The sequence below is a fragment of the Crinia signifera genome, chromosome 7 (assembly GCF_055691185.1).
Source record: "Crinia signifera chromosome 7, ASM5569118v1, whole genome shotgun sequence".
In the NCBI taxonomy this organism is placed as follows: Eukaryota; Metazoa; Chordata; class Amphibia; order Anura; family Myobatrachidae; genus Crinia; species Crinia signifera.
Genome location: NC_139223.1, coordinates 19,552,717 through 19,579,799, shown reverse-complemented (window position 1 = coordinate 19,579,799; position 27,083 = coordinate 19,552,717). Strand labels below are relative to the sequence as shown.

The following is a 27,083-nucleotide window of genomic DNA, read 5'->3' as shown; positions in this document are numbered from 1 at the left end:
TACACAGCTGATGTTGCTATGATTGGTTTAGAAACGTATATTTGTGTCTAACCCTCATACTATCACCTGTATCACACGGCATTGTGTATGACAAAGGCCTGGGAATGTAGTTCTGCAGGGCCAATGCCAGCTGGGGTGGGATGGCTGCAATCCCTGGCTGGTCAGAAACCCCTATACCAGACAAAGGCAACCTGTGGCTCTACAGCTGTAAAACTACAAGCCCCAGCATGCCTTTCCACAGGAAGTGCTAAAACAGTGGCAAGGCATGCTGGGATTTGTAGTTTCACCACAGCTGATGTAATCATATATAATGAGCGTATATGTAATATCTTTTAAATAAAGCAGTCATTGTTCTCTGGCAGGTTATTACCCTCCTCCTGGGCCTTACGCACCAATGGGCTACTACCCGCCAACCACTGGCCAATATCCAGCCCCATTTCCGTCGCCCGGGACACATGCCACCACCGTCATCGTGCCACCTGGAGCCAACGCTGCCTCTGCTACCACTACGGTGACGGTTCTACAGGGGGAGATATTCCAGGGGTCCCCGGTACAGACGGTGTGTCCTCACTGTCAGCAGCCCATCGTCACTAAAATCAGCCATGAGATCGGACTTATGAACTTCCTGCTGTGCTGCTTCTGCTGCTTCGTGGGGTAAGTGCGGCGGCTGGGTGGTATCGGCAGGTCTATGAGTTTATATGTAAGCATGCAGCAACCACAGTATACCACAAGATGGCACTGTAGCTACGAAGCATGCTTCAGCCTCTTTCTTCACTAGGAAACAGTGACCATTTGTTTGGTGATGTCATGGCGTACAGAGTTATAAATTATATATATTACAAGGTAATATTGTGGGCCAGCAGGCTCCTAGTTGAATAAACAACAATAATGCAGTATAGGAATTATAGCCCATGTAATATTTAACGAAGTACATTATTAATCCAGAACGGTGCCATGTGTCTACCCCCCACCCCCTCCTACTGCTCCAGACCCTTGTGAAGGAGGATTGCGTCTGAAAACATTGATCCATAACATGCATGTACATGAAGGTGCTAGAGTCTGTATTCCTGCCAGCCAGCTGTGGTTACTTTACGTCCCCCGTTCCCTGTTTTCTCCCCTCAGATGCGACCTGGGCTGCTGTCTCATCCCCTGTATGATCAATGACCTGAAGGATGTCACTCACACCTGCCCCAACTGTCGCGCTTACATCTACACGTACAGAAGAATGGGCTAGAAGCATCCCCACCAGATCTCCTTTTTGTCCGATTCATCTCAGAGCTGCAATCTCATCTCGTCCTCCTCCGTCCACCCATCGCCACTATAACGCTGTGAATGATCTTGTTCTGGAGACTGAATACGGCTGGGTCGCTCACTCGGCGCTCTCCCTTAACACGAAGACAGAAATCATGTCAGGCTGACGTCCATAATGTGTCTTCTCCTGGTGACCAGCAGGAGGCGTTTGTTGAATAAGGCATGCAATGCTTTTCCGATTCTGTAGGTCTAGGCGGTCAGTGTGTCAAAGCCTTTGCTAGTGTAGCTAGTCTAACCCGATTGGCAGGGAAGCCGCTGGTGTGTACAGGAGCTAACTGGCGCTGCCCCTGACCGTGTCATAGATAGCCTCCAGGGAAGGAAGTTCGGATGACTAGTGGGGCATTCTCATGTTATTTATATTACTTTGTGTGTTTTATTCATTCTCCAGGCCCATTCTGGCTACCTCAGATATTTGTGGTGTTTTGGGTTTTTGTGAAGTCCAACACTAATGTTGAAGAAGAAGAAATGGGTCGGTAACACCTTAAATAATATTAATTGTTAACTATCGGTTTAACTAGGATAAAATGCAATGTGCCGCTAGCGGGCAGGTGTTTAAAGCAGCAATCCGCTATAGAAGTTTTTGTTTCTCTTTTTTATTTAAATAGCAAATTAAGTCCTTTTTAATCATGAATCTGATACTAATGTTTCTTCGTTGATCTTCTACGAATCATTATTTTCTATTTGACGTCTCTGGTAGGTAGACGGGTACAACTACCAAACACAGTCCGTCTGCCACACAGACACAGGCCCTCACCATGGCATGGTTCCAGTGGTAATAAGGGGGAGGAGTTCACAGTGTACACCGACTCATTCAAAAGCCTCTCTGCGTGCTGCACCATGTGACTGTGGTTGCCATGGTAGCCACAAAAATAAATCATTTTCATGGAATTGCTGCTTTAAACAAGCCTCTTGATTGGCTGCGAGTGGAAGCAGTAGGGTCTGTGCTGTTTTGGCTGTGAATAGATGTAACCGTGACACTTTATCCCTGCAGCGCATGGAATCCTGTCCCCCGTTCCCTGCAGCGCACTTTGAGAATGCATAGAGCTGCTGGTCCGTATCTGGGAATGTTCTGCTGCATCTCCTACGGAGCCCCGTTATGTAGTGTAGTTCTGACAACTGTATATAACACAAAATATGTGTCAGGAATCGCTTCCGTTGTGTACTTTCATTTATCCCGTAGGCCTTGGTACACTCAGATCTATGGATACTCTTTCTCAGGTTTCTGGATATATAATAGTATTGAGTGGTCGGCCAGTCATACGCTGGGCACTGAGCAAGGTTTTAACTGTAACAATTCCGTTAGCTAACAAGCAGAGACATCGCTCACTCAGCAGTTTGTGGTCCTCAGAGACATACGGCTGCTGCTCACCGTTATCTGCGCACAGTTACCTATGCCACTTCTTTATTTTATTAGATGGATTGTTCCTGTCCTTACCCGTGTCCACATCTGGCCTGTCGGCAGCACAGCTTCAAAGCAGAAATCCTCATTTCTGCAGGCCGTCCTCCAGCTGTAATATCGTCTGTGCTTTTCAGCCATGTGGTTGCATTGTTTGCCCCGTGTTATAACACGATATACAACTTATCCAGGAACAATAACAAAACAGTGTGGGTGATATCCTATCAGCAGCGGTGCTAATAGGTGCACCAGGGGTTATTCTTGTAGCCCCGATGCTGGCGTCCCATCTCCCGATACCCGCTGTTATCTGGTATTATGCCATAGTGCCTTAGGCATGCCAAGCATAGTCCCCGATAGGCAGCCACTGGGACCTGCGGAAACACATGGGATCAGGGACTTCCCCCCCCCGATCTCATGTGTTTTTCGTGCGATCGTGGGTCCATTTTCGGCTGGTAAAAACATTCGCTAATTGGGTACCGCGATAATGACCATCGGTCATTAATCGCAGCATCCGTCCGTTTTCATCAGCCGAAAATACGTATTCTCTAATAGGATATCGGTTGAAGACATAACTGAAATGCACAAGAGATAAAGCAGCCCATTACTTGTCTAGTGCTGGGCCACTCACTGTACATATTGGTAAATATACGGATGATATGTTACCAGTGACAGCAGTGCTTTGGTTCATAAACTCACTCCTCAGGTTTCCCAGGTCACCCGGCAGGTGCACTCATTACTCACTGACACATTTCCCAAGTCACCCAGCAGGTGTACTCATTACTCACTGACACATTTCCCAGGTCACCCGGCAGGAGCACAGGTGCACTCATTACTCACTGACACATTTCCCAAGTCACCCAGCAGGTGCACTCATTACTCACTGACACATTTCCCAGGTCACCCATCAGGTGCACTCATTACTCACTGACACATTTCCCAGGTCACCCAGCAGGAGCACAGGTGCACTCATTACTCACTGACACATTTCCCAGGTCACCCAGCAGGAGCACAGGTGTACTCATTACTCACTGACACATTTCCCAGGTCACCCAGCAGGTGCACTCATTACTCACTGACACATTTCCCAGGTCACCTGGCAGGTGCACTCATTACTCACTGACACATTTCCCAGGTCACCCAGCAGGTGCACTCATTACTCACTGACACATTTCCCAGGTCACCCAGCAGGAGCACAGGTGCACTCATTACTTACTGACACATTTCCCAAGTCACCCAGCAGGAGCACAGGTGCACTCATTACTCACTGACACATTTCCCAGGTCACCCAGCAGGAGCACAGGTGCACTCATTACTCACTGACACATTTCCCAGGTCACCAAGCAGGAGCACAGGTGCACTCATTACTCACTGACACATTTCCCAGGTCACCCAGCAGGAGCACAGGTGCACTCATTACTCACTGACACATTTCCCAGGTCACCAAGCAGGAGCACAGGTGCACTCATCACTCACGGACACATTTCCCAGGTCACCCAGCAGGAGCACAGGTGCACTCATTACTCACTGACACATTTCCCAGGTCACCAAGCAGGAGCACAGGTGCACTCATCACTCACGGACACATTTCCCAGGTCACCCTACAGGTGCACTCATTACTCACTGACACATTTCCCAGGTCACCCAGCAGGTGCACAGGGGCACTCATTACTCACTGACACATTTCCCAGGTCACCCAGCAGGTGCACAGGTGTACTCATTACTCACTGACACATTCCCCAGGTCACCCAGCAGGTGCACAGGTGTACTCATTACTCTCTGACACATTTCCCAGGTCACCCAGCAGGTGCACTCATTACTCACTGACACATTTCCCAGGTCACCCTACAGGTGCACTCATTACTCACTGACACATTTCCCAGGTCACCCAGCAGGTGCACAGGTGTAGTCATTACTCACTGACACATTTCCCAGGTCACCCGGCAGGTGCACAGGTGTACTCATTACTCACTGACACATTTCCCAAGTCACCCGGCAGGTGCACAGGTGTAGTCATTAATCACTGACACATTTCCCAGGTCACCCAGCAGGTGCACTCATTACTCACTGACACATTTCCCAGGTCACTCAGCAGGTGTACTCATTACTCACTGACACATTTCCCAAGTCACCCAGCAGGTGCACAGGTGTAGTCATTACTCACTGACACATTTCCCAGGTCACCCGGCAGGTGCACAGGTGTACTCATTACTCACTGACACATTTCCCAAGTCACCCTGCAGATGCACAGGTGTAGTTATTACTCACTGACACATTTCCCAGGTCACCCAGCAGGTGCACTCATTACTCACTGACACATTTCCCAGGTCACCCAGGAAGTGTATTCATGACTCATTGACACATATTAAAAGATCCACAGGTGGAGCTTTATCTCACATGATTCCGTGAGGAAACCTGGAAAACCTGAACTGTTGGGGTTCCTGAAGATGGAATTTGAAAACCCTGTGTACTGTCTCACTTTTATATTTGCTCCCACTGGGTTCCCCATGTGAGTCCATCTGTAGCTGCATCAGTGTCCTTATCTCTCAGTCTGTGTCCAACTCCACTCTGATTATCTGAGCCGGATACACATTAGCCCAGGTATACCCAGCCCGACATTGCTGAATGGAATACACACTTGTTGATACCAGATCTGAAGGGGGTGGAGTGAGTGCATGTGATATACTGCTCTGTCCCACAGGCTCGGACAATATGCCATCTAATGTGTACCCAGCTTAATGCAGGTGGCTTGTCAAGCCTCTAGTCTTGTGATCCTACACGTAAGGAGAGCAGGTAGGGGTATAAGTTATAGAGAGATTCCATATAAAATTATATCATTTTATGCTCTGTGATCCTTTATACAAATATCCTCCTCTGTAGCCTATGGTCTCTGTAATTTACCGGACTAGACGTTCTCACGATTAGGAGTATGTACATGCTTTGAGTTAATCTATTATAACATTGCTGTTTGCTTTCGCTGTTCCCATCCCAGGCCTGGTAAACTAACAATTGCTAGTAATCTACAATTACCCGAGTGAAGAATTGCCGCTGGTCACTGCAGCCGCATGCCGACCCTGCGGGCGTTAATGTGTACCCACTTGTCATGCAGTATAGACAGCCATCTTTGTGAGCTGCACCCACATCTAGGCTCCTCCAATCGCTAAGGACTAGAGACGTCACTGAGGCACGAGGCTTTAAATTCTCCGGAGTAAATTGCTAGTGGTCTTGCTGACTCGCGGAGTAGCTGCATGTACTGTGTACAAGTGACGGGCACCTTTTTATCTCCACCGCAGCCGGACAACTGCACAAACACGGTACTTCTGCCACCAGCACGCTCAGCCGTCAAGTGGACTTATTTGATTTTAGTTTTTAAATTTTGCCAATTTAAACCACGCGATGTCCGTTGCTGATAGACACTCAAGGCGACGGATGTCTCTAACTGTGAAATGTTTATTTAATAGTAAGTTGCATTAAAACACTACTGACTACTGGCTTGATTTGTGTGGTGCTTAATGGGGGGGGGGGGGGGGGAGGAGGAAGGCCTCTCACTTTGAATGTTAAGGTTCACGTCGGGGGTCGGTAACTCACAGTCCGCTGAAGCTGCCAACAGTTCACTTTTTCCAGATTACTTAGTTGGTGCACAGATGCAGTCATTACTAACTGTCACATTCCCAGACCACCTAGCTGGTGCACAGGTGCACTCATTCCTATCTGTCACATTTCCCAGACTAGCTATCTGGTGCACTCATTCCTATCTCACATTTCCCAGACTACCAAGCTGGTGCACAGGTGCAGTTATTACTATCTGTCACATTTCCCAGCTGACTTAGCTGGTGCGCAGGTGCAGTCATTACTAACTGTCACATTACCAGACCACCTAGCTGGTGTGCAGGTGCAGTCATTACTATCTGTCACATTTCCAAGACCACCCAGATGGTGCACAGGTGCTGTCAAAACTAACTCACATTTTAAAAGATCCACAGGTGCAGCTAATTCCTTCTTCTTTGACGAGGCCTGAAAAACATTAACTGTTGGTAGCTCCCAAGGACCGTTGTTGGCTACCCCTGGTTCACATTCATGGGCCAGGGATGATATATTTTACAATTACAGGATATACCGGGTAAATAATTCACAAGTCCTTAAAAGCATCCTTGTTCTCCTCCATCCACTGCTGGAACTTCCTGGCCCTGGGGTTCAGTTTGCGGGTGAGGTCCACATCCCGGTTGGGTCTCATTAAGTAGAAACGGAACATATTGGCCAGCTCTAGCGCTCCCGGGAAGCCCAAGTTCCCATAATCCACTAGAGAAATCTGAGGGCAAAGAAGCATCTGTTAAAAAAACAGACATTTTTGCTAAATCTAAAACACATTCAGCATTCCTTTATTCCTTTAATGGTTAAACGAGGCCTCCTGGTTTATCAGGACATATTAGATCAGGGGTGGGCAATTATTTCAGCTAAGGGGGGGGGCACTTAATACTTCCAGCAGATATTGGAGGGCCGTACTCCAGAAATAGGGGGGTGATCACTCAAAAGGTGGTGTGGTCTTTGAATATATTGTAACACACCATATACCCCTTTTACACATCATGCAACACAATAGTAGGCCCCTTATACTTGTCCCTTACATTAGTCATTCCACACACCAGCTCCCCCTTAGTGTTCCACACACCTGCCCCATTAGTAATGCCACAGACCTGCCCCATTAGTAATGCCACACACCTGCCCCCATTAGTAATGCCACACACCTGCCCCTCTTTAGATGTTCCAAACACCTGCCCCCCCAGCCTTGAAAATGGTGCTGATTGCAACCCCATGCAGTCACGGCGACACCCATCCTCGGCAGCGGCGCTGTGGCTGTAGTGATATGTGGGGGGTGGGCAGCTCAGCACTGCTGTATGTGTGTCCGATGGCAGCTGTGTTCGCATGTGGCGTAGTTCTGTGGCCTTTCGTACATGCTACTCACAGGCTGAGCATCGGATACAAAGGACTACACCGCGCGCACTCACTCACTCACAGCCGCCATCGGACACACATACAGCAGCGCCGGGCCATCAGGAGCTGTTCGCGAGCTGCATATGGCCCATGGGCTGCCTGTTGCCCACACATGTATTAGATGATCTTTTAAGATTACTTTTACAAATAGCAGAAGTTAAAATGTAGCAATTGTTAATATGTTGCAAAGCTTCAGACTTTGTTAGTAACAAAGTAAGCACACTTGTCGTTTTCATTCTTAACGCATTTCACCGCCTCCTTCTGTTATCAGCGGCTTCCTCAGAAGAGGATTTATGCTGGCTGGACTATTAACCTTTTGAAGAAAGAATAACATTTCCCATGAGAGGAGTGCATCATGGGAGAGCACCAGCAATCGGGAGCATTCACGTGGAGGGTGAAAGGCGGTGAGACCTGCTCCCAGATTATCATAAATTGCCAAATTATCTGATCAGGACGGGAGGAACCTTTGAGCCAGATGGAAGTGCGTTTATTTTGTATCTAGATTAAAAGGCTTAATGTGTATCACTTGAAAGCAACGAAACAACAAAAGTTGCTAGGTGAAAAAACAAGCAGTTGTTTGCTACTAACTAAGATGGCCAATTCCGGGATCGGCGGGATCCCAGGATTTGGTCCTCAAATGGCTGGAATTTCATTGGAGCTTACAATTCTGAGATTAGCCTGTGCATCTAGTCTGCGTGACGTGTAATAAGAGGTCACGCTGCGCAGTACGCCACCATGCTGCTCCGCTTCTGCCGCACCGGCCACCGTATCCGCCGTGCCTCTCTGCACGTGCACCAAACACACCATATAAGTAATGTGCGGGGTGGCTGGTTTGGGGGGGGGGGGGGTTCTGGAGTGCAATTTATTTAAATGTAATAGCTATTAAGGTTGCTTAATCCAAGGAATCCCAGGATTGGCCACCCTCCTACTACAAAGGGGGTTATTCAGACCTGAGCGCTGCCGTGCTATGTAGCAGTGCCCTGCAGTCAGATAGATTCCACCCAGACAGTGAAATCCAGTCCTGTGCAAGGCGGCAAGGGGCTTGTGAACATATCGCCAATTGGCGGCCACCTGCAAATCCATACGCAACTCATTCACCATCTAATGATTTTCTCAGTGTGTGACTCTGACCCTTCCACAACTGTGCGATAGAGACGGGTTGATCGGGCCGGACCTGATGCCACACCCCCTCCATGGGAACGCCGGTGTTTTTTATGACGCCGGCTTTAAGTCAATCGACTTGCGAAGGGATTGCGATCAGATCAGCTGCTGAACTTTGTCGCTGTTTGGCCTCGCGCTTGTGCGCTACAATCAGTATGCCTGCGCAGTCGTTTCGATAATAGGCCGCCGTGCAAATTCACACAGCAGCGATCCAGTCTGAATCAGGCCCAAAGTCTGGAGCCTTGCAACATATAAACAACTGCCACATATCTAACTTCTGATAAAAACAAATCTAATACATCCTGGCACCAGTTTAACCATTAAAAGGATGCTAATCGTGTGACAGATTTTAACTAATGTAATGGTATTATGAAATATTTGGTTTTATAGAAACACTGGCTGGTGCAATATTAAATAACCTTCCAAAAGCGCTGTTTCCTTTTAAGCCATATATTAAAGGGCTGAGTACCCCTTATAAACAGCTGCAGATTGGACAGATAATCTAAAATAATAGATCAGCGCTCAATCATTCTGCGTTTTATATTTGCTGCTCGCTCACTACATCATCCTTCTCCGCCTGCGTTGTCGTTCTTTCATTTGTGGCAGTGGCGGATCAGCTGATTTATCGATAGACCCACCAATACTCACTTTGGCATCTGTGATGGTCTTGCCGGTGACTTTGGATATTATAGCTGCGTACTGCTCCACCGTCAGCCTCTCCGTGCTGAGCCCGATGTCCTTGCCGGCGTATTGCGATGGAGACTTCAAGATACTGACAACAATGGGACCCAAGTCTTTCACAGACATCCCATCCAGCGGGACGTTACCCATGGGGATGGCTGGAATGACATTTTGAAAATGAAGGTAGAACATATGGACGTTGGTACAAAATTCTGGAGCTTTGGGGACTCTGCAACTGGTATGAAACATCTAGGAAGCAAATGAGATGATCTTTGTTTCATATAGAGATGTATTTTAAAACAAAATCATTCTACACCAAAATCCTTTTACATTTTACAGGTGTCTTCAATCTCTGTGTGTTGATGGTACTGAGGGGATCGGCGGCGAGGATTTGGTGGAACGGTGGGTGGCGGCGCTGGTGCTTGGTAAGCTGAGACGTTCGCAGTTTACCGAGCTAACCTGAATCAGGGGCCAAGTCCTGTACATTCCTAATCAAACAAGTAGCCTGTTCTCACCTACCCAATAATCTGATTGGCCACAAGTTCTTCTATCCATGTCCACCTCGGGACATCCAGGAGATTGACTACAATAATAGATTATGGTCCTGGTCAAATTCAGTATGAGATGCGTGTTCGACTCTGATCCGACCAGCATATTCTATTCATTCTTTATATTCTGTTTCCTCATTTTTAACTTGTTAATCAGCCAATCGGTATTCCCCATGCTTTACAAACAATGGATTCCATACCTGTATAATAATCCTCAAACCACCCAACCATGTCCCTGTCCCACTTTTGTCATTCTCCACTATAAAAGACACATCTCATTTGATCCATCTCCGCACCATCAGCTGTTTGTACAGACAGCCTCTATGCCCCCTTTGACCATGCCCGTACAAGGCATCACCCCACTGCCATACCCAGAGAGTAGCTGTCACTGTCCTTGTTCTTCTGAGGCCTGTAGTAGGTTGGGAAGTTCTCAAAGTAACTGGGAAGCCGCACACTGGTCATAGAGACTCCAAGATCTCTAAAATATTCCTCTATCTCCCCTTTGCCATCGCAGTGGGGAACCTCCAGCTTCCCCCCTGTCATCTTCTTCACGTTTTCTATGCCGCTGAAGACCACGAAGGACAGGCCAAGACGTTTAGCTACGTCCGCTGCTAATTTTCCCTGGAAAGAAAAAAATGTGTCAATTTACTCAAATTTTCAACAACTGTGGAAGTGGATCCCTGCACCTGGTCAACTAATTATGAATTTCAAGGTTCAGCTGCCTACACAAATAGTGATCTAGTAGTTCTATTTGCCGAACTAGTTCAGTCCAGAACATTTTGTAAGTATTTAATACCAGATGAAAGCACAAGGCTCTCTTATATATTACCATATGATCTGGTTCCCACAGGAGACAGCAACTTCCCAAAACCATCATCCCTGACCGTCTCTGTGCACATGTTGCCCAATCATCAAGATGGAATCCATGGATAAAAGTATTCTAGTTATAAGATTTTCCTAATACTCGGAATGGGACTAGAAAGCCCGGATCAAATAGGGTTGGGCGTTGTTTTAGCACTTCTCCAACCTTTATTCTCAAGATGTTTTGGCTTATTTTCAAAAAAAGAGGAAACCACATATAATGTATACTGTGTGAGTCCACATTCCTTTATAATCCTGTCGCTTTAATAGTGGAATAAAGTTGCAGAGAGGTATAAGGACTAAGATACTCTACAGTACTATTTTTCAAAGGTGAACATGAACCTAAGCAGGACATAATTGCAATTAACCCCTCCAGTGGTGAGTTTTTCTGGGGCAGGAGTACCTAAATAGGACAGGTTTTTCCTGTCCCAGAAAAACCATCCACTGATGGGGTAGATGAGTCCTAGCGCTCCCCTCCTGTGACCCCCCAGCCCCTCCGCTTCAGTGGTCTTCAGCGGAGCTCCCCTGCCACTGCTCCGCTGCCGATCATAGCAGCACACTGACCGGCGGCAGGCTCGGGAGGACTCGGGCGCCTGAACACCCGAGCAATCCCGAGTCCCCCGAGCCGTGCCGAACATCCTCGAGCCTGCCGCCGTCTCTCCCGAAGTAATGGCGGCGGCAGGGGAGCTCCGGCGTAAGCCGGAGTGAAGGTGAGGGGGGCTCAACAGTGGAGGTGGGGCGGGAGCGGCTTAGTGGGGGTCGCTGGTGAGGTGATGCACCAGTGGTGCACACCTGCAGGCACCACTGGCGCACACCTGTAGATTTGTGGCATGGGCGGAAAATTTCCGGGACTGCCACTGGAGGGGTTAACACAAGTATTTAAATAAGGACAAGAAATTAAATGAGAGAGGAAAAAAAAAGAAAAGCAGGGATGAATGGGAAAACAGTAACCCCAAAATAACTGCAATGCGTTTCGTCAGTATTGGTCAGCTTCCTCAGGTAAATGAATATGCCTACCTGCAGAGGTCACCATTTAGTAAAAATACCATTGTTTCTGTTCTTTTCCCATAATTCCTATATATTGCCACCTGTCAATCTTATTGATATATTAAGAACTAGCAAAAGGACCTGGAATACACAGGGTCACCACGATCTAGCCTTACCCTTTCACCCACACTCTGCTGATGGGTGGCCAGCATTTCTCTATAGTCACAGCCGGGTACATGCAGGGTTATTACCTGGGCTATCTCCCTCTCCTTGCTGAAGTATTCCCAGAAGTTGGTGACCACGAATGCCCCATAGGCTCCGGTCAGTGCGGCCACCAGACTTTCCTCATTGTCCAGATCCGCGGACACAACCTCCGCCCCGGCCTCCCTCAGCTGCACAGCTGCTGGTTTGCTGGTGTCCCGAGTCACCGCCCTGACCGCAAAGGAGCCATCTTGTATTAGTGCAGCGGCCACTGACCCGCCCTGAGCTCCTGCCAAGAGAGGGTTATAGGCAAACAGTATAGAACTAAGAATAAACTGCACAAAAACCAGCCTAGTAACAAGATATACTATATATATATGGTACTTGTGTAGTTTCACGGCGCCGCCGCCGCGCACAGTCTGTTACAGAAACTTGGCAGCCTGCCAGAGGCTCTGTTTAACTGTGCGCATGCAGCTCTAGCTCTGCCTGACTCTGCTCGTGCCGCTTCTAGCTGTAAGCTACGTATTGACAGCTATGTTAACAGCGTAGCGGCCGGGCAGCAGCGCGCTGCCCAGGCGCTAACAAGTCACTGTTGTACTTGTAGTTCCACAGTGAAATAGGCAGCGCTGACAACGGGGGCAAGTGGAGACACCCCGGGCACAACGCTGACGGGATGTAGGCGCTAAAGCCCCTGGATTAACACTCCCTGCAAGCCGCTAAGAAGGAGGCGGGCGCCTGGATTCAGACTCAAAAGTGTCTGAATCCCGGCACCTTGCAACCTGCTAAGAAGGAGGCGGGCACCTGGATTCAGACGCAAAAGCGTCTGAATCCAGGCGCCTGGCTCCCTGCAAGCCGCTCAGGTGGTGGGGCATCTAAAGCCCCTGGATTTAGTTGGGTGTAGGGGTACATCTAAATTTAGATGCAAAAGCATCTAAATTTAGCTGGGGCTAGGGGTACACTATTAAAAGCCGCCCACAGTGCCACTAGTCGACGCAGCAGCTGTCGACTTGTAAATCCCACTATCCACGCCAACCCGAAGCGTGGCGAGCGGCGGCGGTACGCGTCCTACGACCTTTTCATACCCCCACTATCCACGTCGGCGTGGAGTTGAGAATAGAAAGTGTGGCGAGCGCAGCAAGCCACCGAGCCCAAAGCGTGGCGAGCGGCCGCGGATACCCTCACAGGTATACACGTCCCCTCGCTGGCTTCACAGGTGTCCACGTCCCCTCGCGGGGCTCGCTGCGTTCGCCACGCTTCGGGCTCAGTTGCTCGCTGCGCTCGCCACACTTTCTATTCTTAACTCCACGCCGATGTGGATAGTGGGGGTATGAAAAGGTCGTAGGACGCGTACCGCGTGGATAGTGGTGCTGATTCAGGAACACATTCACACCTGCACACTCACACACCTGAGACAGTAAAGACGACATTTTCGGCAACTGTTAACTTTTTTTTTGTTTAAATTTAACTGGAACATAACTGGAGAATATAAATGATTCGAATAACATGTAAGTAATCAGCGTAAGAAACAGTCCAACATTAATTAAAAAGTCATGATTAATCGGTAGAACAGAAAGGAGCTTCTGCGTCGACGTCACCGCCAGCACTTGCACAGGAAGGAGCTTCTGCGTCGACGTCACCGCCAGCACTTGCAGATGAGTCGGCAGGCTCGGCGCTCTCGGCGCTCTCGTCCTCCTTCTCGACCAGGGGGAACAGGGTCAGAGCATGTAGGATGCGTAGGAAGGGGTCCTGGGCGCCTAAACTCTGCATCCACATAAACTCCTGGAGGTAGGAGTCCAGGTGATGGCGCGCGTTAGCCCTTTGGTGCTTATTACGCCACTTGCAGCTGCCCCACAGGCGCTCTATATTCTGGGTGTGCACCCCAGTGTCCGGGTCAACGAAGTTGAACTTATGATTCACCTTTCCGTGGACGTAACCGGCCTGCTGGAGCTGCTGGGTGTTGTAGGCCCTCCAGCAGTCTGTAAACACAGTGGTGCCGGGCTCAACATAGGCCTTGATGGCAGCCATCAGGGTGGCCGCATCCCGCCGCTCCCCCGCAATCATGAAGCACTGCCTGGTCTCCCTGGATATGCCCCCGAATACCCACTGCTGGGGCAGGAGCCGACCAACTTTACTTTTCCTCTTTACATAGAGGCTCTCGTCGACCTCGACGACATGACCCGGGCCTCCGATTCGCCGCTGAGGCTGCGCCAGCAGGTCCACCGTGCAGGCCTCCCTCATCAAGTTGTACTGCACAGCTGTTTTCTGCGAAATATTGAGCTGTCACAGAATTTAATGCTGGTCAGCTCTTCTGCCCAGCAATACAGGAACCGGATCAGGGTCACGAAGCTGAGGTGAGACCCCCGGAACCACTGCGTGGACCTGACGCTCACCTTCTTGCGGCAGCTGCGAATGTGGCAGCGCCACATGCGCTCCTTCACACTGAGCATCATGGGGTGGCCATTGGGGCAGGTCATGGTCTGCGGCAGGAACTGGAGGGCCTGCAAGAAAGCCACCGCCTCCTCCGTCTGCGGCAGAATAAACAGCGTCAGACGCTCCATTGCCATAGTCAGGTTCGCCACTGCCATTATGCACCTCCGTCTCTCACACAGTGCTACTACTGACTGACTACGCTAACTGCGTAGCGCTCTGACTGACTACGTTACGCTGTCCACAAGCGGCTAAGCAGAAGTGCCGGGGGTGCGAATTCAGACGCTAAAAGCGTCTAAAATGTTAGCGTCTACATTGGGGACACCCCCTGTGGTAGCGGTGTGCAGGGGTGTGTGATTTAGAAGCCCCGTTTGTGTCCTTTTTACACGGTACATTTCAATACATTATAGCTAGAGTGGCACGCGCAGCGCTACCTTACATCACGTTACATTATAGCTAGAGCGGCACGCGAGCCTCTGGCAGGCTACAAGTATCTGAAACAGAGTGTGCGCGCGGTGGCGCCGTGAAACTACACAAGTACCATATATATATATATATATATATATATATATATATATGTATGTGTGTGTGTTACAGTTACAATATACCCGTTCGTAACTACAGGGGGTATTTTCTACCGTGTCCTGCACAATCAAGTTAAGTGCATGTGCCTTGCTTGCCCAAGGCATGATCCCCTATAACACCGACCTCTATGGACAGAGGAGAGTGGTCACCTACAGTATGGCCTCCTGGGGTGTTAGGAATGGCCCAGAAAGCTGCTAAGAGACCCAGTTCAGCATCTCTAGCCTGAAACCAAGTTCCAGAGATGGGTGAACAAGGTTCTATGGCCACAGGAGGTGGCCAGAGGGACAAAGCAGCCCACAGAGAGCTCTGGATTCCTCTTAGGCCACCAGGGAGAAAGGCCAGCACATTTCTATACTTTTAAATTCATTAGGAATTGAAATGAACTCGCATATATGCTATAATTATTCTGCTATTGATATATTTACATTTTAGGGATCCAGGCTTGGAGCTGTAGAATGTGGGGTGTTGCATACATGCTAGAGCATCTATATACATTATTGTTGTCATGACTCTGCAGCGGATAAGAAAGTATCTGTGCAGAGGCGTAACTAGAATGATGTGGGCCCCATAGCAAAATCTTTGACAGGGCCCCCCCCCCCACACACACACATTGTCACTACAATGCCCATGGGGGAGGGGCGCCAGAAGAAAGAGTGAGAGAGGGTGTCGGGAGAGAAACAGTGCCAGGTGGAGAGGGAGAGAGGGTGAGAGGGGTATAGAGAGTGTGTGTTTGGGCTTAGAGAAAGATGTGTGGTAGGAAAGAGAGCAGGGAAGAAAGAGGGGAGAGAGAGTACAGGAGAGAGAGCAGGATAGGCAGGGCAGGACAGGCACTCCCCCTATAGATGGCATTATGTAACTGCTTCTTTACCCCCATTACTTATAGGAACCACTGTGTGCCTTTTAATTACCCCCCTCCCCCCCTCCCCCCCCATACCCAGTAAAGGTGCCGCTAACCCCCTCCCCCCCCCCCATACCCAGTAAAGGTGCCGCTAACCCCCCCATCCCCAGGACAGATGATGCTACCTCTGGCAGCATGGTGTGTGTCCTCTCCACAGAGTATTCACTTTGCCAGGTCTCCGCAGTCCGCACCGTCCACCGCACCGGCTCCACAGCACATCAGCGCCGGAAACATCAGCGGCCGGGGGCGGGGCTAGCAGAGCAAGCAGCACTGCAGCAGCACAAAGTGTCTCTCCCTCACAAGCCGGACAAGCGCCGGGCCCGGGCGCCAATACCACCAGCAGCTGCTTCTGCTGCAGACCCGTGAGATGATGCCGCTACATCTCGCGGGTCAAAGTACAGGTCGGCGGCGTCCTCCCCGCCAGGCTTCTCCCCCGGCCAGCCCAGCACACTAGCCCAAGCCCCTTTTAATGGCGGACGCGTCGGCTCTGATCTGGCAATATTATTAGCGGTCACGGTGCAGGGGGTCCTTGCTTGCTGTCCATGGGGCCCGGGCCCCCCCAGCCGCCGGGCCCCATAGCAGCTGCACCCCCTGCACCCACGGTAGTTCCGCCACTGTATCTGTGCATGCTTGGTAGGTGTACTATAGCAGTCCGTTCTAGACATATTTATAAACGCAGAGTCGGTGGTTGGGAGGAGAAGATCTGCGAGAGCTATAGAAGTACACTAGGGATATAGTTATATATCTGCATGACTCTGCAGCGGATAGGAAAGTATATGGAGGAGCTTGTATATACGTTGTTGCGGTCTGCCATTGAAACATCTATGTCTGCATGTTTCTGCAGAAGACAAGAAAGTATGCGGATAAGCTTGCATGTATGCTAAGGCAGGCGGCTATTGACACATTTATATTTGCAGGAGCATGCAGTGAATAAGAACAAGAAAATGTATATATGAGCTTGTATAGATGCTATGGTTAAATTGGTATTGATATAGTATGTATACATAATCCTGGCTTGGTTAGGAAAGTGAAAAACTGGTAGATATGGGTTGCTTGGGGGTGGGGGGGTACACTAAATTGAATAATGTGATAAAGAGCGAGTAAAAGACAGCACCGGCACGGGGAGGGGGGAGGGGCTCTTTTTTCGAGGCCATTAGTTAATTGCCCCAGGGCTGGTGCATAGGGGAGAGTTAATAGTGGGTTAAATTTCTTTGTTCTTTTTTTTTTTTTTTTTGGGGGGGGGGGAGATAGGTATGCCTATGGGGTTAGGTTATACAGGGTGGGGGAGGGGTGTCCTGTGTGTATTTGTTTGTTAGTCTGTTTGTCCCACATTGGCCTCAATTATTGCTCCATGGAAAAGTATACAGTCGGCGACATGTGGTATTCCCCCATGGTGGGGGGTGAAGAGATCAAAGCTACTGACTATGGTTAAGGTATTAACATGGAACGTCAGAGGGATAAATTGTAGAATTAAAAGATCCTTGGTTTTAAAACAATGTAAAGATCTTGGGGCGGATATTATCTGCCTCCAGGAAACTCATTTGAGAGGTGAGAGGCTTATGTCCCTAAGACGCCCGTGGATAGGTTATGCGTACCACTCCACCTTCTCCTCTATGTCAAGAGGGGTTTCTATGTTGATTAAAAAATCTTTGGCATTTCGTCTTGAGAAAGTCTCCATTTGATTCAGGAGACGAAACGCGTTGACGTCACCAGACCACGGACGCACCTGGGCTACAGGCTGCCGCATACGAGACCGCTGTGCACTTCCAGCTCTCGTTTTCCCCGTTCTTTCTGCAGGGCTCTCACCCCAACATCACCCACAGCGTCTGCACTACTTGGACGCTCCTGCTGCCGGAGGAGTGAGCGCTGGCTGACGGCGCATTGAAGCGCCCCGCACGATACCTACTCCAGCCGCCCCCTCGATCAGGAGCAACCAGCTGACAACTTGTCCATAAGGGGTGAGATACAACCAGAGCCCCGCTCTGTATTACTATACCATCGCAATTACCAGCATTACTTGGCTATTTATTTCTGGATGCATGTAAATTTACATGCTAAATTCGTCCATACATCCAGCGTTTCAACTACTCATACTACTAACAATAACTCTATCTGGATACTAATCCACTAATTCATCACCATACAATAAACTTTTTGGACCTTTACAATTGCTGCTATAAACGTACTTGAAATATATTTAAAAAGCGGAGCTTCCAAACTATACGTCCAGTCCTATTCTCAAAACCATATTATATGGTATTTACTCCAATAAGCCCATTATATTGATATTAATCCTATTGTTACCTGCATATATTTTTATTTTCTTATTTTTGCTTATTTCTATATATGTAATTATTTATGTATTGTGTATTGTAAGCTTTTATCTTTTTACATATAAATTTTGTATTATTTAAGCAGTGTGTCCTTCATTCATTTCTCAGCACAATTGTCTGGCAAATTAGGGTGTTAAATTTATCAAATAAATTGTCAGCAGCGCAAGTACACACCTACCCCCTAGATTTAACCTTGCTACTTTCTATTGTGGGTTGAGGCAATCCCACAGGTGCTGTGTGCAGCAGCAGACAATTGAGTAATTAAGCACCATAGCGTGACTATATTAACTCCCTATAAAGCGCCGGGGACCTTGCTAAACTGGGATCTGGCTGTTTAGCCACTCTCAGCAAGTAAGGAATCCTTTTATATAAGAATCTGCATCCTTGCAGTATATATACCTCCCCCCTTTTCGTATGATATTATCAAAGCGGCGGTTGAATTCTCAGATTCTTTTTCAGACTGTCAGGTCATCTGTTTGGGCGACTTTAATAAGGTTCTGGACCCAGGGCTAGATCGTTGGAGGAGATCAAAGGATGCAGGGGCTAAGGAAGGTAAAAGATTTGCTGAATTCATGAGAGAAATAGGGTGGTGGGACCCATGGAGGGCAAAATACCCCGATCGTCAACAGTTCTCGTGTTTCTCCTCCTCCTATGTAGCTTTTTCCAGAATCGACCTGATATTTGTAACAGAGGGTCTTCTTGATAGAATCCCCCAGATAGAATACAAAGCCCGTGGTATTTCGGACCACTCGCCGGTGGTGATGCAGCTGGATTTAGAGGGCGAGGTGGGTTTTAAATACTGGAAACTTCAGCCCTTTTGGCTGGTGCAAATGGGAGAGCAGGAAGGAAATGAAAATATGATGGCAGAGTTTTTTGAGTTGAACAATGGGTCTACCCAAATGACTATAATGTGGGATGCCTTTAAGGCATTCATTAGAGGGGCCCTGATAAAAAAAATCGCAACCTTAAAAAAAAAGCATCGGGCTAGGGCTAATGAGTTGGAAACGAGGATGGGAAATCTCGAGTCTGAATTCCTAAAGAAAAATCTTGAAGTAGATAGGGTCGCCTGGCAGCTAGCTCAACAGGAATGGTTGGAATATCTACAAGATATAACATGTAGAAGGTTAATATCTGTGGATCACCGTTGGTACGCGAGTGCAGATAGGGCGGGGAAATGGCTTGCACACCTGGCAAGACAAGATCGGCCCTCGAATATTATCCCAAAGATCATACTAGAGACGGGGGAGGTGGTGGTGGAGACCCCGAAGATTGCACAAGCCTTTGTGACCTATTTCAGCAAAATATATCAATCTCAATTAGGTAAGAGGAAGGAAGAAATTAGGGAGTATCTGGGCTTAATAACCATGCCACGGCTCCCGCCAGAAATGAAAGAACTTCTCGACGCCCCCATAGAATTAGTGGAAGTGGTAGAAGCGATTAAATCCTTACCGGTCAATAAAGCTCCTGGGCTAGATGGGCTTCCCGGGGAATTATATCAGCAGTATGATAAGATTCTGGGACCACAGTTGCTAAAACTCTTTCATGCAATGGAGGAAGAGGAGAGTATATCCCCCTCGATGTCAGAGGCATCTATAATAATGATCCCCAAAAGTGGGAAGGACCCTTCTCGGATTGATTCATACAGGCCGATTTCGTTAATTGCCTCGGATGCTAAAATATTCGCAAAAATATTAGTGAATAGATTGAGTAAGATCATTAACAACATTATTCATCCCGACCAAACCGGCTTTATGGCCGGTAAGTCGACAATGATCAATCTGAGAAGGGTCTTCTCATATATCCAAATGGCGGAAGGGGGGAGTATTAATGCCGCAGTAGCATCTTTTGACGCTAATAAAGCGTTCGACTCCATTGAGTGGGAATATTTGTGGACAGTCCTCAGGACCTTTGGTTTTGGAGACAGGTTTATAAAGTGGATATCATTGCTTTATAAAAGTCCTCGGGCAAGAATGACGATAAATGGGTTCACGTCCCCCCTGTTTCCCTTGTTTAGGGGTACCAGACAGGGGTGTCCCCTCTCCCCCTTGCTCTTTGCGGTGGCGGTAGAGCCCCTGGCCTGCACATTGCGACAATTACTGGATAGAGGAGAGCAGGGTCCGGGGTTGGGACTAAACATGGTGTCATTATATGCAGATGATTTATTAGTAGGTGTGTCTGACCCTGAGCGGGATATCCCCAGGATCATGGAAAATCTCCAGGAATTTGGGGATTACTCGGGGATTAAAATGAACTGGGAGAAATCGCATTTAATGTATATTAGGAATCCAAACCAAAACCTCACAGACTTATTGGGCCCATCTCTTCAGCCAGTAGAAAAGTTCAGATACCTGGGGATACTTGTGTCAAAAATGGCAACCGATTACATCGGTGACAATCTTGTCCCGCTGATCAAAGACATTAAGGTTAAGTGCCGTTGTTGGATAAAACTCCCTCTATCGCAAATCGGAAGGGTTAATCTAATAAAAATGTCATTACTGCCCAGGTTACTCTATGTATTCCAACATTCACTGGTATATATTAAGGATGAATACTTTAAGAAAATCAACAGTATCATCTTTTCATTTATCTGGCAGAACAAGCGCTCAAGGATTAAGATGGACACGATGTGTAGAGATAGGGATAAGGGGGGCTTGGCAGTTCCAAATTTTAAGATTTATTATATTGCTGCCCAACTGGTTTATATATGTGCCTGGGTCCGGGAAGGGGAAGCCACCGAGGAATTGGTTAAATTAATGCAATGTGGTGGGGCAGATCTTGCTCCACTTCAGCGTTTGCTCTCTAGGGATCTGCGGGGCAATCAGCCATCAATTATAACACAAGCAGTGAAGATATGGAATTGGATATATAAAGTGTCCAATTACACCGGGATAGACCCCGATACATCAATATTCTCCATGGAGGCCCTGAGAGAAATAAAAGAGCAGCAGGGAGGGGCGGCTTGGGGGAAATATGGGGTGTTCACGGTTGGACAATTTTATTATGAAGGAAACATCAGATCGTTTAGTGAACTTCAGAGGGAGCATGATCTGCCCAGACACATGTTTTTTAGATTCCTTTAAGTCAGAAGTGCTTTGATGCAGGTGGGCAGCGGGATACGGGATAACATAGTTGAATCGCCTTGTAAAAAATTCCTTGGGCAATTGAGCAGCGGGAAAAGATTGTCTAAGGTGTATAGGTATCTGAACTCATATATCCAAAATGAAGAGCTGTTGGTCCTGAAAGAAAAATGGTTGACCGATATTCCGGGACTGGACGAGAATGATTGGGGGGAGGCACTGTCATTTCCGGGTAAGGCTATCAATCCGAATCCAGCAAGTACAATTTAACATTTTGCACAGGAGCTATATAACCCCGGTTAAACTGAAAAAAATTGCTGGAGTCCAATCTGATAGATGTCCCAAATGTAGGGCCGAGTCGGGCACCTTTTGGCATCTTCTGTGAGAGTGCGACGTAATTAAAAATTTTTGGGAAGAGATAATTGTTAAATTGAAAATATTGGGAGTTCCCCGGGGGTCCCTAACGGAGTTAAATTTGGTAATGGGGGTATGGGAGGAGAATAACCCGGCACGTGAATGGAGGCAACTGGTGATGAACTTGTCGGCAATTGCTAAAGTAATAATTGCAAGGCAGTGGATGGCCTCCTCAGGCCCAAAAACGTTTGAGTGGTTGAACCTGGTTAATAGCACTTGTGAACATGAGCGGTATGTATATGCCACAAAGGGAGCGGGATCCAAATTTTGGAAGACCTGGGGACAATGGAAACAATCAAGGTTCTACAAAATAGGTGTCCCGAAAGATGGCTAATGAGGGAGAGTTGTGTGTTATAGCCTGTAACTCGGCATGAGTAATTGGGGACACAGTAGCTTACAATGTAGATAGAGTAAGGAAGAATATAAGGGATAAGGATAAAATAAAAGATATAGTTAACTAATGCACATAAACACATAAGTATGATATTAAATGTAATTTTTTTTTTTTTTTTTTTAAATATATATCAATTATGCATAGAATGTGTGAAGTGGGATAGGAAATCACAAGTTACATCACTGTATGGTGTGCCACAATATTATTGAAATCATAAAAGGGGTTAGTTAGTTGATTCACGAAGATAATGAAAAAGAATAAATTAAGTATTGATTATACAGTGTGAGGAAAAGAGTTAAGATGAAGGACACGAAAGGTGTATTGGGAAGGGTCCCAACTTTAAATAACATATTAAAAATAATAATAATTGTATAAATTGACGCACTTTAATAGGTAGGTTAATGCACTTATAAGGTCTACATTAGTTCTACTGGTATAAGCTAAAATAAAAGGGTGTCCAGGGGTATAAGCTATTACTTGGCTAAATGGTCAGAAGTGTGTAGAAGGGGGATTACCAAGGTAGTTCAATGGAGCTAGGATGATCTGAAGAGATTTGCCGATATTAAGGAGGGGGCAAGGGGTTTAGGCCTAATGTATGTTTGTCTGTGGTAAGGGGGGAATGGCGGGGCGGGGGAAGGGTAATGTATGTATTTGTGTATTAAAAGGAAATGTAATTATCTTTATATGTATTTATTATGTATTTTATATGTAATATATGAAATGTTGGAATAAAGAAAACTTAATAAAAAAAAAAAAAAAGGAATAGGGATGGCCATCGTTGCAATTGCCATCATGGTTGCCATCTGCAACTGGCCATCGATAGTGCTAAACTATGCAATGGATGGCCATCAATATTTTTACATATCGATGGTCATCCATTGTGTTTGATTGATTGGCCTGTGGGCCAATCAAAACATGGGGGGCGGGGCTTCGCGGATGTTGGGACATGGAGCTATGCTCCGTGTCCCGGCACTTTAAAAAAAAAAAGCAAAACATCGTTTTGCTGTGCCATCAATAGAGGGAAACCATCTGGTTCTCCCCCATCGATGGCAAAAGTATTCAACATCGGCCACAAACCATCGATGATTTCGAATCATCGATGGTTGATGGCCATCCCTAATTAGGAACCTTTTGCATTGTAAAATATACAGAACACGTGCCCTGCACCAGGCTTTTCCCCGCTGGGGCTCAGGGACTGTTCTCCTGGCTCAGTGCTGCATTTACATTTAAACACAGTTATGCATTTTATTACTTTAAACATTTATACATTGGCATTTATACAGCGCTCATCTGGGCAGTGTATAAGATTTGTATCAAGTTTCTGAACCGGATTTGTGCCATAGGTGAGAACCGGAGCTGGCTCGCACGTTACGCGGAGTACGCAGTTGAGTAAGGCGCCATTGCTGTCCGCACCCTGATTACTATGGCACCTTACTGTGCTCTGCCGCTTATGGTAATGGGGACAGCCGGGCAGGGAGCGGTGGGCAGCCCAGCTGTATTCAGAGCAGGTCCAAGGATATTTCAAATCTCTTGCTGGCTCGGCTGGCGGTCCAGGAGCCAATCAGGGGCGGCAGAGGTGGCTATTGTATTCGTATTGTATTTATAAATATAAATAGTTCTATTTGTATTTGAGCACTATATGCACGTTACCACTATGTACTGCGGTTTGTCTTGAAGAAAAAAACTCCGGGTTTTAAACGTCACGTCGACTAATTATGGCGACCTAATCATGCACTACTAACGCCTTCACTGGTAATCCCGGAAATGTTCCAGGCTATGCTTCAGTGCTAACATTGGCATTCCTGGAAAATTTCCAGGATTGCCACTGTCTCCCTCTCCTTAGTGCCGGGCAACCACGCTGTGCTGTGCTGTCCTGAGCTGAGCGAGTGATGAGCTCAGATTCAGCGGCTGCCCAGCCCCGGCTTCTTCCTCCTGGTTGTGTGCGGCGTGACCTTGCTAACACACAGCCGGGGGCAGGGTCAGGCAGCAGCTGATATATTGCGCAGGAGCGCTGCCCGGCCCCGGGACACTCAGCGGTGGGGGCAAAACTTGCCCTGTAGTGAGCGCTCCCTAAAAAAAAAAAAAAAAAAACACTGAAGGTGTTAATACAGTTGATTGTGGTGTGCCACCTATTGTCTTTCTTCCTGGATCCGCTGGATTAACCCCTTCACTGGTAATCCCGAGAATTTTCCGGGCTATGCTTTAATGCCCAGACTGGCAAACCCAGAAATATCTCAGAATTGCCACTGTTTAGAGCCTGTTTTTCAGCGCTGAGTTAATCGATGAACTCAGCTGGCTTCAGCGCTGCCCGGCTCCCTCTCCTCCGCCGTGTCTCCGCCTCACCCCGCCCCTGATTTATAAGCCTGTGGCGCCGGCTTATGACAAGCCAGGCTTCCGCATTAAAGGTTGGCTACATATATTAATTAAGGACTTCACCTCAGCAGATGTTACCTTCATCCAGAGTGCCAAACAATCGAAACCTATACACACACACACACACACACACACATATATATATATATATATATATATATATATATATATGCATTGCAGGTATTCGGCAGGCAATATATACAGGCTTCACAATGTGGGTATAACACTCCAGGGTCCCTAGCGTAGTCCCTGCACCCTAGTTTTAATTTCGTCAAGGAAAATTAACACTAAAACTATTTGTCCACAAAGGGGTTTTTCTGTGACTAATATTGGACAATAACGAAAATAGGAATTTTTTTAATAACAAAAATGTTGACTTATGTTGTCATGACTAAAATTGACTAGACGAAAATGCTGTATCATTTTGTCAGGACACCACATTTATCGAGTGATTGATATTTTGGATTCTTTAACAATACTGTATTTTATTCAGTTTTTTCCATCCTCTCTGGCCCTAGATTTACTTAGTTGCGCTGCAGCTGTGCAACATCTCTTTGTCAGGAGAATCACTCAGTCAGTTTATGTAGCTGGCTAATTAGTTACCTGTAGCTAACAGCTATATATTATAACTTGTAAGCCTGCTGGAAGCAAAAGCTTCGAAAGATAGACTGCTACCTTCTGTGTTTGTTCATGTGTGAGAAAGAGATAAAGAGATGTAGTTTCACTCTCTGCCAGCAGATGGCAGTGTTTTAGAGACTCACTCAGACACTAGACATATATATATATATATATATATATATATATATATACCATATATACTCGAGTATAAGCCTACTTTTTCAGAACAGTTTTTATGCTGAAAAAGCCCCCCTCGGGTTATACTCGAGTGAGGGTCCCACTTGAGTCAATGAGTTTTCCCAGTTTTTTGTTGTAAAATTAGGTGCCTCGGCTTATATTCGGGTCGACTTATACTCGAGTATATACGGTATATATATATATATATATACTGTAGAAATAACATTATATTGTACTCCCGCCGCCGTGCGGGTCATTACCCATATGCTGTCTTGAGGAAAATACTTAATGTATTGAAACGTCGACCTTTTTGCATATGAGTACTTGCATTGCATAAAATACCTTTTCATTATTATTCTAAGTCCCCTGGAGTGACTCAGTTATTTCTACAGTATCCACTATTCACTGTAGGCACCCGGGGCAGTTGCTCACAATTTGGAGTGCCGGCTCATTTGTACCGAATATATATATATATAGATATAGATAATATGCATCCTTACAGCTTCATTTTATTTTGCAGTAGACTAGTACTGTACTACTTACTTGTATCAGGCAGATTGCATTTTTTATTGAAATAAAAAAAATCACATTTTTGTTGCTCTTGTTTGATATCTAGATTGCTAAACACATTGAAAAGGTATTGCAAAGCAGAATCTCCAATATGCGCTAATACAATAAAATAAATGGTCGCTGTAGACACTTAGTTCCCCACTAGTAGGAACTAACTTTACACAAACACACCAACAATAGTGTCTTCAGCGCCCTTACACTGTGTGATGTCATACACAATAATAAATGGGTAGGTATATATAGTATTCAAGGGCATGATAGAGAAATGATCTCCAGCAAAATCCATTACAGTATCAGTAAACTGAACGCTATGACTAAAATTAGACGAAAATGTTCATCAAGATCCACTAACTAAAACTTGACTAAGACGAAATTAAAAAAATTTACTTAAATGTGAAATTTTATTTCATCAAAATATTAGGAAAGTGACTAAGACTAAAAGACTAAAACTAACTGGAAAATTGCTGACAAAATTTACACTGCCACACCCCAAGCCTATTGCCCAGCCACTTACTGGCAGCGGGAACCCTGATCACCTGCTCTGAACAGATTTTTAACAGGAAACCACAGGTGCTGTTAATTAGCCAAACCAGGATTCAAGACCTTACACTACTAAAATAAGAATACACACTTTACATACTTTTCTACTGACAGATGTATTTCGCTGCTTTCTATGAAACAACAGGAAACTACAGTAAAGTTTTAAGTGATGAATAAAAGTTTAGCATTTCCCCACAGAGCCTGATAATCGGTCACGTCTTTCCTCTGTGCGCACAGCCAGTAACTGATCAGTTCTACACAAATGTATGAGGTAAGTGTGGCTGGGGTCTGGGGTATTAATATTAGATATTCTCTGTACAGTTCTGTGCAATATGTGTGTGATATATAACTTAATAAACAAATTTAGGCAGCAATCACATAAGTGAGAGTGCAAGGTAGATTTACACCTGGTGCCCCCCACCTGCAGGCTGCCCCCCCCCCCCCCCACTTACCTGTAGCTCCGAAAACGACAATCAACTTTTGCCCAGACATGGCAGATAAGGGTGAGGATCAGTGACAGCAGACACTGCAGGAATAATGCA

General features: G+C 46.8%; 2 protein-coding genes across 3 annotated transcripts in view; one reads left to right on the top strand and one right to left on the bottom strand.

The window, feature by feature from the left end:
- Positions 1-6,195, top strand: part of CDIP1 (cell death inducing p53 target 1) — a 17,668-nt gene extending 11,473 nt beyond the window's left edge. For both annotated transcript variants that reach the window (XM_083152570.1, XM_083152569.1), the window contains exons 4-5: positions 363-654; positions 1,123-6,195. In XM_083152570.1, coding sequence (XP_083008696.1) covers positions 363-654; positions 1,123-1,234 — 404 coding nt within the window. In that variant the 3' untranslated portion in view covers positions 1,235-6,195. The remainder of the gene's footprint in view (positions 1-362; positions 655-1,122) is intronic.
- LOC146019914 (nmrA-like family domain-containing protein 1) lies at positions 6,057-27,083 on the bottom strand. The gene is made up of 5 exons (XM_083152566.1): positions 26,994-27,083; positions 12,186-12,424; positions 10,458-10,707; positions 9,506-9,696; positions 6,057-7,013 (listed from the first exon to the last, which is right to left on the bottom strand). The coding sequence occupies exons 1-5, from the start codon at positions 27,031-27,033 to the stop codon at positions 6,834-6,836; spliced, it is 900 nt and encodes a 299-aa protein (XP_083008692.1). The 5' UTR covers positions 27,034-27,083; the 3' UTR covers positions 6,057-6,833.

Coding starts and splice junctions, on each gene's coding strand:
- LOC146019914 (XM_083152566.1), bottom strand. CDS start 27,033: ATGTCTGGGCAAAAGTTGATTGTCGTTTTCGGAGCTACAG. Junction 12,425..26,993: donor TGTCGTTTTCGGAGCTACAG/GTAAGTGGGGGG, acceptor CTCTCTTGGCAG/GAGCTCAGGGCGGGTCAGTG. Junction 7,014..9,505: donor AGACCATCACAGATGCCAAA/GTGAGTATTGGT, acceptor CTTTGCCCTCAG/ATTTCTCTAGTGGATTATGG.